At 41.4% G+C, this 14694-nt stretch overlaps 2 protein-coding genes across 2 annotated transcripts in view; one reads left to right on the top strand and one right to left on the bottom strand.

Annotated features, from left to right (window-relative positions):
• Positions 1–6754, bottom strand: part of LOC111873806 (zinc finger protein 271) — a 179658-nt gene extending 172904 nt beyond the window's left edge. Inside the window, exons 1-2 of the mRNA XM_023868788.2 lie at positions 6699–6754; positions 642–756 (exon numbers count right to left, since the gene is read on the bottom strand). The gene's annotated coding sequence lies outside the window, so the exon portion shown is untranslated. The remainder of the gene's footprint in view (positions 1–641; positions 757–6698) is intronic.
• A 2820-nt stretch (positions 6755–9574) lies between these two features.
• LOC111873798 lies at positions 9575–13418 on the top strand (the record flags this gene model as incomplete). The annotated part of the gene is made up of 2 exons (XM_023868774.1): positions 9575–10085; positions 13136–13418. Coding segments are annotated over exons 1-2 (794 nt in total), but the record flags the coding sequence as incomplete, so codon positions are not given.
• Between the last annotated feature and the right edge of the window lie 1276 nt (positions 13419–14694).

Raw genomic sequence — 14694 nt, 5'->3', positions numbered from 1 at the left:
TCATTCTAAGAACTACATGATACACACAATTACGAGTATAATGTGTGCATAAAATGTTACACGTGGTAGTACACGGATGTACAAGAGTTACCAAACAACTCAAGTCCTTAACAGTTTTCCTTAACTACTTTCATTGACATGAGTTATTCTTTAAATATAAGTCTATATTTTAAGCGAGGATTCATACAAGAAATAAGTGATTTCATTAAAAGTTTTGAGGTTATCACATGAGTGGTCATGATACTACCTGCTTCATATTGCTCCCTTGTTTGGCTCAGTCTTCTACTCTGAAAATGGAGGCGAGATGTTCCTCCGAAACGTCAGTTGACTTTCAACTGGCTACATGACTTTATATCCCAGATGTTGGAACTCTTCAAATTTTAGTTTAATCAGAGCGTTATTAATTCCCCAATTCTTCAGCTAATATACCGTATATCGCTGAAATTATAGTCTACATAGGCAGATGCAGAGAATGATTTAAGAGAACTGAAAGTGAATAGACGGAGGAAAACGGTAGACAACGGGAAGGAATGGGTATCCATCGAAACGGAGGCCAAGGTTATTTTAGGACGGGAAGGCGAAGGAGTAAGTGCAGTTCATATATTTACAAATATATGTAATTTTCGTCTCATGGTACTTACCAATCTCTAGTAACCTGCTTCAGACGAATGGAGTGGCGTTCTTTCTGCTCATGCTCATTGCAGACGGGACGTAACAGTGGCCATTGCTGACAAGCCACTTGTCCGTTAGACAGTACTGGAAACAAAATGTAATTACTTCGATATTCCATTTCATATGATATTATTATACATATAACGAACTTATGCTCCTTCTATAAGTATAATATAACAAATTGACAGATAATGAGCCATTATAGTATTACAATTATCGTACACTTTTTAATAATATGCAAAATTACAAAAAATAACAAAAATATAAAATGTTTTTGTTTGCTTCATATTTTTTACATGTGCAAAATTAGAAGGAAAAATAGTCAATATTCTTGTTACTGTTTGTAATATTTCATATGTATCGTAGTATGCAGACCCGTTGCTAAGTAATGACTCTATAGACAACAGCCGTTGCTAGGTAATGGCCGCAACAGATTCGTAACGCGCGCCAATGGATTAACTGGGAAGCGGTGTTCTCCACGCGGTCCGTGTGACAGCTACGTGAAGCAATAACAGAAGAGCTGTTGTGAGAGGTTTTCTCTGTCCGGTCCGTGCCGAGGTGTTATATGCAGGAGAGGTCTAGAGCATCTGCTTGCTACATGCTTCACGCTGGTTTCTTTCTTGGTTTATTCTTTGACCCTGATGACGGTGGTGACATGTTCCTCTGAAACTTCGGTCGACGTTCAACGGACTACACGGCGTTATATCCAATAAGACAGAACTATTCATAACCGCCACTGTGTGAACCTCAAGTTATCTCACTTTTCTCATGTCTCTCCCGGTTCCATCAAATCGGTCTAAATCCAAGTATCATGTCTTCCTACTATACCTACTTGAAGCTACACAAACTTAATATTTCTTTTCTCTGCCATGGAGTGAGACTGAGTCCACTCGGCGTTGCGGCCACTATTGGCCTTTTGTATCAGCCCCGAATGATAGATGATGGTGATTGTGGAACGAAGATTGGCAGGAGAAACCGGAGTACTCGGAGAAAACCTGCCCCAGTGCTACTTTGTCCACCACAAATCCCACATGACCAGATCCGAGCTCGAACGCGGGCTGCCGCGGTGGGAATCCGGCGACTAACTGCCTTAGCAGTTAATACTTACTTACTCATGGAGCTGAGCCCTTCTGGAGGAGTCGCCAATTCTGCAGCTACTCCGAAGGTTCATTACAGTGTTCACAAGAGCCCTCCACTGGTCCCTATCCTGAACCAGATCAATCCAAACCATCCCATCCCATCCTGTCTCTCTAAGATCCATTTTTAAATTGTTCACACACATACGTCTTGGTCTTCCCAATGGTCTCTTTCCTTCTGGTAGCAGTTAATACAGCGTCATAGAATAATGAAGGAAGATAAAAAGAACACGGCGAGAAACTTTCACAGCAAACGGACTACATGATGTCAGTTATAATAAGAAGTAACCGAAGTTGCACTTTCATTCAGTTCACAAAGAGATGTGAACTCGTCAGTCCTGCGCAGTGCCTACAAGAACCAGTTTCGTGCAGACAATTATTCAGTCACGGTCTACACCACACTGTTTGGTTTGGCTGCTTTGTTCCCAGCACGCCACAAAGAAACAATACAATCTGCTCAGCCTGAGGTATATACTTGACGGCCACACTTCGAATCCCAGATTGTTAATGCTTACCGACCGAGCAGATTTTGCGTATGTAGGCTCGCACACAATTGATTTTAAATTCGAATACCATCCAGATGGTTTGTTAACTACTGCTTAGGAAGGACTAACAGTTCAGTGCAGCCAATATCGCCAACAACACCAGCTATCCTGACGTACTTTCGTAGTTTTTCTTTAGTCCCTCCGAGAGAATAGACTGACAGTACCTTAAAACTGCGCCATGACCTTTTTTTCCACATATTTCATAATTCAGTGTTCATTATTACCTTAACTAACTAACGCCACGGAGCTGAGGTTTTGAGAATCTGCCAGTCGCTCAGCTACAACATTACCATGTTCACAATAATCCTCCATTGATTCATATTCCGAGCTAGATGAATCCAGTCCATACCACCCCATCCTATTTCTCTAAGATTAATTTTGTTGTAATCCTTCCACCAACGTCTAGGTCTTCCTAGTAATCTCTTTCATACTGGCCTTCCCACCAAAAACCCTATATGCATTCCTCTTCTTTCATATTCGTGTTACATGCCTTGCCCATCTCATATTTACTATTATCCTGCGAATAAATATACGTGTATGTTCATAACATAGTCTATATTTTTTGTTCATCCCTTTCAGACATAGTTATTTTCTGATCTTCCCATTCTGTTCCCCTTACTTCCATAAACTTTTTTTCTATTTTATATCTTCTCTTCCTTAATTTCTTATCCCCCTTCTCCATCTTACTTTTATTTCTCTTGTTTTTTTTTCATTATCTCCACTTTCTGCCCCTCCATTTTAATCTCCTTCTATATCTGTTATCTTTTCCTCTTCTTCTCTCTTCCTCCTTTCTCATATTTCCTTGTCCCTTCATATTATTCTCTTACACCTTCTCTGTTCCTTCCTCAACGGCCCGATACAAGCGACCGCGTTTTCAGGGTCTGAAAGTGCCTTGCGACCCAGGGTTCAAACCAATGAACACAGCAATCACTGGGTCGAATCTGCATTTGTGTTTACAATAGAAGTGTAAATCCAAAATTACGTGACAGAGGAGTAGCATGAAGGATATGTCCATCACAAGCCTGAAGAAAGAAATAAAATATATAACGATTATGGCGGTTTCAATGTCTAAAATGGATCCGACTGACCGTGGAACAATTTCTCCTTTCTTCACGGTTGTGTGACCAAGGAGGCAGGTGGAACAAATTGAAATTAGTGCAAAAGTGACTCTAACATATGTCAAAACGATTTTGTATGACGCAAGTTCGTAACTTGTTACGATGTCATAGCCAACATCAGTTACCAAAATCATTGTATTAATAATATAATAAAGCATAATAATAAAAATAATACGCCTGCGTTTTACTTTGAAGCTAGGGGCTTTATGATGGGCAAATCTGTTTCCAAAAGAGAAGCACAACTCACAAGGTTCTCAAAGGGGCGAGCATTATACTGTAATTCCGGTTCTCTCGTATGTTATACCGTAAAATCTGGCACACAAGTATTAGCCTTTTGGAGGATGTAGAAGATTACTCCGAAATTTTGGTCTTTATCTACCAAACTACACGGAGTCATATCCAAGAAGCTTGTAATAATAGTTTAATTTTTCTTAGGACTGATGGGTTCAGATTCAATTCTGAATTGAAACATAGTTTTTTCTTGTTTGGCTTCTCGGTGTGGGGTGAGACTGAGTCCAATTGGTACGTCGGCCGCTAACTGGCCTGTTGTACCAGCCCCGGATGTTAGATGATGATGAGTGTGGATCAGTCGGTGGAATGAGAACTGGCAGGGGAAACCGAAGTACTCGGAGAAAACCTGACCCAGTGCCACTTTGTCCACCACAAGTCCCACATGACATGACCTGAGCCCTAACCCGGATATCCGCGGTGGAAAGCTGGCGACTAACCGCCTGAGCTATGACACGTCATAAATTTCGAACATAACAGAGGACTACATCAGAAAAAGACGGGAGAATATATACCGTGTGATTATAGAAAAATGACGCGACATTTCACGAAGACAGAATTCAAATAAATAAAACAGACTGCAACGAAATGAAGAGTTTTGTCTTCTGGGATATAACGCCGTGTTGTCTGGTACATCATAGCGACATGAGAACCTCTATTCATGACAACGAAATATTCACAGTAGAGTAGGTTCACTAGTCAAGTATATGTAACATAATGTTTGTTCCAAATATTGTAAAGAAGCAATCAGCACTAATTTTCAACGACCATAAGACAAAGTGGTAAGGGGTGTGTCTAGAGAGGAAATCGGTTCGATTTCCAGCAGGAGTTAGCAGGTGTTTTAAGTTAGGAACTTTGTGCCAGACAAATACCCCGGTAGTACATGTAAACAAACGGTCCATTCCTACACTGAAGAGAGCGGTATCCTAGGTTGTGAGGTTGTGCAGTTCGGAGAAGAGCCCGGCGTTTCGGAGCGACATATCGCTTCAATCTTCATGATTGGGAAAGAAGCCAAGCAAGAAATAAGCAGAAGCAGGTACTTACTGCCGTGAGAACGTCACTCACGGAGCTAAGCCCTTCTTGAGAAGCCGCCAGTTGTGCAGCCACTCAAGAACTCACCAGCATGTTATGGAACCGTGTTCACAAGAGCCCTCCACTGGTTCCTATCCTGAGCAAGATCAATCCAATCCATACCACCAAATCCATTTTAATACTGTCCATCCATCTACATCTTGTTGATCCTAGTGATCTTTTTCCTTCTGGCTTTCCCACCATCTTATATACATTCCTACTCTCCCCTATTCGTGCTACATGTCCTGATAATCTCATTTTCCTTGATTTGATCATTCTAATTATACTTGGAGAAGAGTACAAGTTATGAAGCTCCTCATTATGCAGTTTTCTCCAACCTCCTGTGACTTCATCTCTCTTCGGTCCAAATATTCTCCTCATCACCCTGTTCTCAAACGCTCTCAGTCTATGTTCCTCCCTTAATGTCAGCGACCAAGTTTCACACCCATACAGAATCACAGGCAAAATTACAGTTTTGTAAATTCTAATAATTACACTGATATATTGGGTTTCTGGACTTTATCCATCGTCCTAGTTTTTAAGATAACAAAAACACGACGTTTCGGAAACTGGACTCAATCGTCCAGTGATTGAGGCTAGCTCTTTCTAACGGACCCAACAGAATAGGTGTTTTTCCTTCACCTGAGGACGGAAATAGATCCAGTTTCCGAAACGACGTGTTTTTTTATCTTAAAAACTAGGACGATAGATAAAGTCCAGAAACCCAATATATCAGTGTGTTATACACCATCGTCAGAATCCTATAGTAACTACTTCTAATATTTACGTTTAGAACAGCAGACGAGAAGACAGACGGATCTGAACTGCATTGCAAATGGCATCAAAAACTACCGGAATTTAATTTGACCTGACTCATCATTTGCTTTTGACCTTCGTTCCCACGCATCTGAACTGTGTCGCATTTTCAAAGGATCCATTAGCTGTCCTTACGCCATAATTTTGCCCTGCATTCTGGTGACGAGACACGCAGTCTATGCCGCATCGAGAGATAAACCAAGAATCGTACACCGTATAAACTGTTACAGTTACCATTACCGCCTAATCGTATCATCTTTTGCATTACTGGGTTTCCAGTGTTTCGCACAATGTGGCAAGGTGAAGTGCATAAACAGAAACCTTAAATTCTTCTGGGTTAAGGCAAATTGTTGGGTCCAACGATAGGGAACAAAATGGAGTCAATAAGTTAATCCTAAATACTGATAACCGTGTAGGATATTAGGCGGTGTCATGGCCTACAGAAGATAAAATTGTTCCCGTGCTTAATTAATTACGGAACAGGTCATGAAAACCTGTGAAGGAGTGGAGGTATAACTCCACCATTCTTGGTCTCCGCGCCTGACGGAGATGAGTGGTCAGCTTCACGTCCCTGACGCTTTACCTCCGGCGAAGGCACCCATCAGATAGGAAGCTGGGTGGACACTGCGCAGTAGAGAAAAATTTTTACCCCTACCGGGAACCGAATCCCTGCCGTCCAGTCAAGTCTGTCGGTATACCGACTGAGCTACCCAGGCTCATTTTACTTAGGATTGCTGAGTTTCTGGACTCTGTCCACTGTCTAATAGTCTAGAAGAAGACAATATTTCCGAAATCGAATTTCTTTCAGTTCTCATGTGACTGGGACCACTGACTGAGATTAGCTCTTTCTAATGAACGTAGATTTGGTTTCCGAAACGTCGTACTGTACGATGGATAAGTATAGGAACCCACCAATCCCCAGCATAAGACTAAAATTTTGACGGCAGTGAAAACATCTGATGGACACCTTGAAGATGGAAACAACAACTTATTAGAACGACGCAAATCCAGCCAAAAACAAAACCATGTCACCGCCCAAGAGATAGACTTACATCAGCTACAGGTTGCAGTGGAAGCCTCAACTGGATGTTTCACTTGAGACAGGAAAGCAGGCCGGCTTACACTGGAAACTGTTCACTCCATCCTTGTACCCTGCCTTACAAGATGACTAGAGGCCGAGGCAGTAGCTTTGTGTTACACATCACAAGGCAATTATCTTGCTCTCTGTGGTCGTCACGGTTCATACATAACATCCATTCGGAGCACAATACATCATCAGTTGACAACTGGGATTACTCGGTTTTTTTACTTCTTCCATCGTTTGGTAACCCTCTAGGTCTGCATTCGTGAGGTCCTGGGTTAAAATTCTGTCGGATACATACCGGCTATTCTGACTGAAGTCCTTCGTGGTTTTCTCAGTACTTCCAGGCAAATCTCATAATACTATCTCGATTGTACCACAATCGCACACTCCCAAATTCTTTCATATTCATCATTCAACAGACATCGTAACGCCATGTAGTCCGCTGAAAGCCAACGACGTTTCGAAGGAAAACGTCGTCTCCAACTTCAGGATCAAAGATTAGGCCAAGCAAGAAACCAGCTTGATGTAGGTGGCATCATACTGTTTGTCATACTTGGACGTGTTGCTCCGAAACGTTGGTTGACTGTCAATGGATAGCACGGTATTATATTCCAGAAGAGAGTACACGTCATAACCACCTCTGTGAGAACCTCGCATCCTGCACCCTAACATTCGATGATCTACAGTCCAGATGCTGACCGCGTGTTAACCAGCCCAACTGCAATGTACGAGTATGTTTAGGTTTAGTTATGAGATCACGTAGTCTCGCTTAAGATGGAGCGGATGCCTACAACTTAAGTGTACATCAAAGAAGACAGAGATATATTGTGATGTATAGAACCACTGCTATGCAACGACTCGTTAAAGACATTCCCGCGGGAGCCAACGCGCGCAATAACAGAACGTCTATTGCTGGGGAACGTATCAGTAAACAAGCATAAAACAATACGGGACGATTGGAGTACGCCCCGAGGACAAATAACGAAAAGTTCCTAGGGAGAAGTTAGTTGTTATCAGAAGTTGAGAGAGTTCAATTGAAGAGTTCATTTGAGTGAGTTGTCAAGAAATGGGTCAAGTTCTGGAGATGACAGTCGAAAATGACTGAGAAGAAATGGCAAGAAAGGAATTAGACTGTATAAAAAAGACTTCATGTGTGATTTCAAGTGACAGTGAAACTGTTATAAATCCGTTGCCAGGATACGACTAGTGAAGACTGAAAACCCTAGTGCGTGCATAACGGTGAGTGTATAGTGTGTAAATCAGCAATAGCGCTGTATTGCCTGTAGTCACGTGCTGTATGTATAGGGTGTCAATTAATCCATTAATCCAATCAAAAACTCGTAAGTCACGGTTAATCCCCAGATTGTGATAATAAATTTATACCACTGAGTTCCGAATCTCCACGTGTCCGATACACATTTATTTACTTACGTTTTCTTTAATGAAGCTGCAAGTGTTTCAGTTTATATGGCATCCAACAACTTTACACTACAGAGTCTGATTCTGTGATGATAATGTTAAATAAACTATATATATATATATAATATATAGTATTAACAGCAGGGATAGCTAAGTCGGTACAGCGACTAGCTACGGACTGGGCGACCGAGGGGTCGGAGTTCGAGTCCCGGTAGTGGCAACAATTTTCTCTTCTCTACGTCATCCAAACCGACTCTGGGGTTCACCCAGCCTCCTATCCAATGGGTACCGGAGGCTCTTTCCCAAGCGGTAAATCGGCCGGGGCATGAAAATGACCACTCACCTCCAACTAGTGCCGAGGTCAAGAAAACGTGGATTTATACAGCCACTTCCCCAAACGCCATATGTGGCGTAGTGTTTAATTAGTTAAGCACAGGGACAGATTTATCTTACCTTCAAACAAACATAAGTCATCATATCCCAGAAGAATTGACCGTTAAGAGACAAATCCTTCCCCTGTAAAAATACAAACCCAGCCTTCGGTAAATAACCAATCAATCTAACCATTCATCCATCCTGCTCCCCCTTTACTTTATATTATGTAGAAAAATAACTGAATTTGATATCCATAAAATGTAAAAAGACATGCATTTTGCATACATAAACGTGCTCTAAATTTGCGAACTGTAACAGGTTTATATTTTGAATGTAGGTGTGTCGGACACATAGCTTGACCACCTGTAAGAAACTTGTTTCTCTCTGGCTGAAGTTGTACTGTAAGAGCGGTATGAAACACTGCGCGACCATAAATATACGTGTCACTAATAACACAGTACGTGGAGCAATTTTTGGAGACTAAATTTTTCATATTTACCAAACATTCCGTTCTCATTTTTACGTCTGCTATTTTATTTTCGAGAAGTCTAGGACCGGAAAACAAGAGGACCTAATAAAATGTGGCGCAGGTTTCGAGGCGTTTTTTATGGCAGGTAAACAAGTTAACGGTCAAACAAGACCGCATGCTTATCAATTAAATTAAAACATAATATTATGTTCAGCATAACTCTCATTTCTAGTAAAATATTCTTAGTAATCTTTACTAAAAACATAAATATCTTTGGTTAATATTAATATGCTTTCTATTCTGTCTCACTTCTTATACTAATAGGTTCGCATTGCTCCACTTACGGTATCCCCTGTCCGATTCAAGTCCTGCAAGATGTTATTACAGAACGTCATTGCTGGAAAAGAAAACAAAAAAACAAAAAGTAGAAGAAATTACATACAACTCTTTCGGATGTAAGCAAGTCAATGAAAAGTTGGTGGGAGGTTTGTCGTATATAGATAAGCAGGATTGTAGGATCATACGAAGTCAGTCATTCGTAAGCTTTGCTGTGGGAAGGATCACTCAGTTTTTCGACAAACATGACGGGTTATTTTGTCACATGCTCGGTGACTCTCCTAATAGCTGGAAGTGTGCTTGGTCGGCAAGCAGAGAGCCTTTATGATAATGCTCTTTCGGGAGATGAACCCAGGAGTTTAGCAGAAAACGCAGACGTACCGACATCATTTCTAGGAACCGATTTCCGATTCCTGTTTAGGATCTATAATGATTGTTCGCAGAGGGACATGAGTTCGTGCTTGAAGATGAAACTTGTAACAGCTTTGGATCGGGCACTGAAAAGTCGCTCAGATCTGAAGGTGTTTGAAGGGGTGGCTTTTACCCGTGATCCTTCAGCGATTAGTGATACAAGTGTTAATGGGAATCCGATAAGTGAAGCGGAGCTGGAGGCTAGTCTCCCACGAGGACTCCAAGATAAGGAAGATCTTCTGGATGGACTGATTATGGACAAAATCCTGGCATTCTTCAAAAACCATGTACTTCAATTCAAACTGCCGTCTGCACAAGAATTCCAGAGAAGTCTGGCAGAAGAGGGTAAATAATTTCTGATTTATTTTTTTTTTTCACAATTTATTGTTATTTTACCATGAGGGAGGGACATATATTTTAAGTGGTACACAATTAAAAGCTCAGGAAAATAATTGGACATAAACTAAATAAGTCAGAAAAGATATTACATGACGAAAAATTGCGTAAATTTGTATATGCGATAAAACACTGAACCTTCGTCTAGTGCCGAGGGCAAGAATAGCACAGCTATATTTCTGCTCCCCTATGCGTCTTCATGATGCCGTGGTACTTGATTAACTTAAGCACAAGAGCTTTACTTTACCTTAGATTACCTATTCTTATGAAGCATACGGCCTCCAGATATGGAAGGTAGGTGAAAATATATTGAATAAGCAGTCGCGGACAGCCGACAAGGGGTGCTCCTTCAGCTTGAGAGTTGGGCGTGGGTCTAACAAGTAACTTGTTATGAAATGTCACAAAGGGCCTAGAACTGATTCATACCACTAGGAAGACAAAATGTAGGTGGCTGGATAATATTAAAATGGATCTTAGACTGATGGGGTGGTATGGACTAGATTGATCTGGCTCAGGACAGGGACCAGTGGAGGGTTCTTGTGACCAAGGTAACGAACCTCCGGGTTCCATAAAGTTTTGGGAAGATGTTGGGTAGCTGAGCGACTGGAAGCTTCTCAAGAAGCGCTCAGGTCCACGGAGATAGATTAGCTATTAAAATCTGGGATGTTATGATAGTTTGCGAATGTAGCGAGGATGGGGAACAAGAAATACACACATAACTTTAGTGGAAAACTTCTTTGAAATGACCAGCATGAAGACAAAACCGAAGCCGAAGGGACGATACTGTCACGTGTAAGGGTGCGTGCGTGCCGCGGGAAAGTGTTTACCGAGTCGTTACGTAGCAACTGATGTCTCATCCGATTTCACTGTTCCGGATTTCGGGAGTCATATCATAATATTAAGAAGCATATTAGGGAAGTGGGCTTTGGAGACGGGAGTACCCTGGCTCAGAAATATATCCAGTTTCGGATTTTGGTACTAACAGAGTTAATTACAATTATGATAACAGCTCTCTTCTTGAATATCATCACCGTGTAGTTCGGGACAGAGGTGCCAACTTCTCAGAGGAAACTGTCCGCTCCATATTAAGGGCAGACTAGTATTTTTAGCCTATCTTACTTATTCGGAAAAACAGGAGGAGGTTTATGTGATCACCGTGCTGTCTGTGTATCCGTCTGTGTCTGTCCATCTGTCTGTGTGTGTTTCCTTAACATTTAGGCTTATACTATAGCCTTTGTATGTGTGCTTATCCTACCTTATCGATGCTAGGCAACGGTTCGTGTGAGTATGTGTGTGTCCCTTAATTTGTTCGTTTTCTATGCGGTCCGTGTCGTATAAAAGCAAAGTAGGTGATTAGTTCTTCCACAGAGCTTCTTGTTCTATGAAATGAAGGTCATTCGGAGGACAACAATTTTAATAGTTAAAGATTTTTTTTTAAGTCAACGTCAGTCTTGAACTAGTTTCAAGGTGTTACATTTCTGGTATAACGTACCGGTTAAACCAGTCCCTTACTTAACGGAATGTTGGGATATGACTTAATAACCAGAACTTCCAGCTACACCGTTATCTCGAAGCAAGGCGAAACCTTCTCACAATCAGAACATCATTCTGGGAAACAAGTTTATTGAAACTACAAGAATAACAATAACAATAATATATATTTGCTATAATACATATATATTCATATTATAATCTTCTGGGATATGCCTCCGTGTAGCCTGGTACCAAAGTCCATCGTTAGGGAAGAACTACTTATTTATCCTACTTTATTTCTATTCCCTTTTCTTTCCTTCTCCCTCCTTCTTTATCGGTCTTATCCTCTCTCTATCCCTTTTTCTTCGTCTTATTCTTATCCTACTTCTTTTCTTCTCATTTGTTATGTTCCTATTTCATCTCGCTCATTTCTTTCCGTCCCTTCACCTCTTTCTTATTTGATTTTTTTGTTTTCTTTCTGTTTTCAGACTAATCTTTCATTTTTTCAATCCCTCCTCCTTCTTCATGTTTTCTGTAGCACGAATTTATTGCGTCATCACACAAGGAAAATGTAGAAGAGAATTCCCCAGCCTCGTCTCTTTCTCGCCTTCCTGCCAATTTACAGCGTAACATATCCCTGCATGCTGTTCTATCTTCTGGGATACAGCAATGTGCAGTCAGTTAAAAGTCAAGCGACGTTTCAGAGCAACTGTGACCAGCATTTTTATATATTACTTTGAAGAAATTCCATCTTCAAGTTCCTGAGCCGGATGAAAGCTCCCAGAGCCGTTAGACAGTACACAACCCATGCCGGATCCACTGCAGCTATTTATAATACGAGATCAGGTTATGTCAAAGGGAGATAACACGATAATATGCAATAAAAATTGTGATAAAGAACGAATATTCGTGGAACTATGATTGAAAGGGAGGAAGAAATTTATGCTACAAACCTAGACAACAAAAAAAGTTCATGAACACCAATGCAACGGAAACAGATCCGGTTTCCGAAATGTTGTGTTTTCTAGTCTCTATAATACCGGACGATGGGTAAAGTCCGAAAACCCAGCTAATTCCGAGTTTTGTAATACGCCGCACACCATCGCCAGAATCCTTTCGAATCCACTATTATAGCAACTGTTTCGCCTTAAGAACAAACGGACTAAATGAAGTAAGACAATATTGTCGGGGCACGCGGTAGCGTATTTGGTTGAGGCACTACGCTACGAGCCGTAAGGTCGTGGTTTCCATTCCCGATGAGGGTACTGGATTTTTCAATTTAGCTAATCTTTCTAGTCGCACTGCGGCCCTAGGATCGATTCAGTCTCTAGCAGAAATGAGTACCACGAATGTTCCTGGGGGGTAAGGGGCAGCCAGTGCGTAATGGTGACAACCTCGCCGCTATGTGTAAGACTACTGTCTAGAAAATATGGGAGCCTCGACGCCTCACAACTCTCTGGGCCTCCATGGCCTGTTACAGGGATACCTTTACTTTATTTCACAATGTTGTCTTGTGTTTCTTCCAGGTCGGAGGAGAAGAAGGGGCTCCGGGATGTATATCCTTTTCCCTATACTGATCCTGGGGACCCTCGTTCCCTTGGCCCTGGGAAAACTGGCGCTCCTCGCCGGCAAGGCCTTCATCATCAGCAAGCTGGCTCTGGTTTTGTCAGGGATCATTGGACTCAAGAAGCTGCTTGGAGGTTCCGATGGAGGGCACCACGAATCCTCATACCAGGTTGTGTCTGCGCACGGTAGCAAGCGCAGCTTCGAAGACCCTCATCTGTTGGCTTACAGGAGCTACGCCCCCTCGTGAGAAGTACCTCGCGTCATATCTTCCATGCCACGACCTAATATCGTCCCAGCGAAGAGAAGGCGAGGCAAGTTGTGGGTAGAAGTGGTAAACGTTGAACATTCTACTCTTCATTTTCAGTATATCAGTAGGAATGGTAAGGGTTGTACGAAAATGATGCCGATGTTTTCAGTTTGCTCAGTACACGAGCACGAAACTGGCCCGACTTCTATTCAATGGAGTATGTTATAAATATAATATCCCTTATACTTGTATTATCCCTTCATTCATTGAGTTTGAAACAAGAAGAGACATTTCTCCGCAAGATTAAAAGTAATTGGAAGAAACAAGTAGGCAAGATATTATGAAGAGTTTTATCTTCAGTCCTGATGAAGGTAGGCGATATTCCTCCGAAACGCTGGATGACTTTTACCGGACTACACGGCATTACAAGGACTCGTTACTGGTTGGACGACCGAGAGGTAGAAGTTCGAGTCCCGGTAGGGTCAAGAATTTTCCCTTCTTCCAGTCGTCCAGACCGGCAGTGGGACTCACCCAGCGCGAAGCTGACCACTCACCTCCAACTAGTGCCGAGGTCAAGTTAACGTAGGTCTATATATATACTCCCCCATACGCCTTCATGGCGTAGTGCTTAATTAGTTAAGCACAGGGACAACTTTATCTTTTCTACACGGCATTACATCCCGTAAGAGAGAACTCTTCAAGATATTATGAAGTTTCAATAAGTCCAAGAACACATTCACGTGCCTGATAAGCGGAGATGAAAAGTTTCCACGGTGCCTAGAGATGAGGTTACGGATTTGTTAACGATAAATATATCTTTAACTATTAGGCATTTATTGTAAGGATATCTCAAAACATGTATTTCACAGATAACCTGGAACTAACAGAATATTCACGGATTAACAGCATTTCGCAGAACGAGTTTATAAACCTGAGTATATATATATATATTTTTAATCCTGCCAATTTCGAGGTCAAAACTGACGCCATGCTAATATGCTGACTGGCTTGACGTGTCGCATATCTCAGGGGCTGTGAAGATGAATATAAGCTTCGTGGAATGATGACGCGCAATAATCCCAATTACTGAGCAAAACCTACATTCATGGAAACATAAATATAAGCATGAAATGCACTGCAATGAAGCCCGTACCTTTCTAGCATCTATATGCTTGAGGAATGGTATATTTATATAAAAAATAAAATACAATTATATATTGAAATATATGTTTTATAATTTATTGTAATTTTAAATGTATTGTACAAATCAGC

This window comes from Cryptotermes secundus, unplaced genomic scaffold (assembly GCF_002891405.2).
Source record: "Cryptotermes secundus unplaced genomic scaffold, Csec_1.0 scaffold215, whole genome shotgun sequence".
Taxonomy (NCBI): Eukaryota; Metazoa; Arthropoda; class Insecta; order Blattodea; family Kalotermitidae; genus Cryptotermes; species Cryptotermes secundus.
The sequence above is the reverse complement of the archived record's forward strand: the minus strand, read 5'-3'. Positions and strand labels throughout refer to the sequence as shown.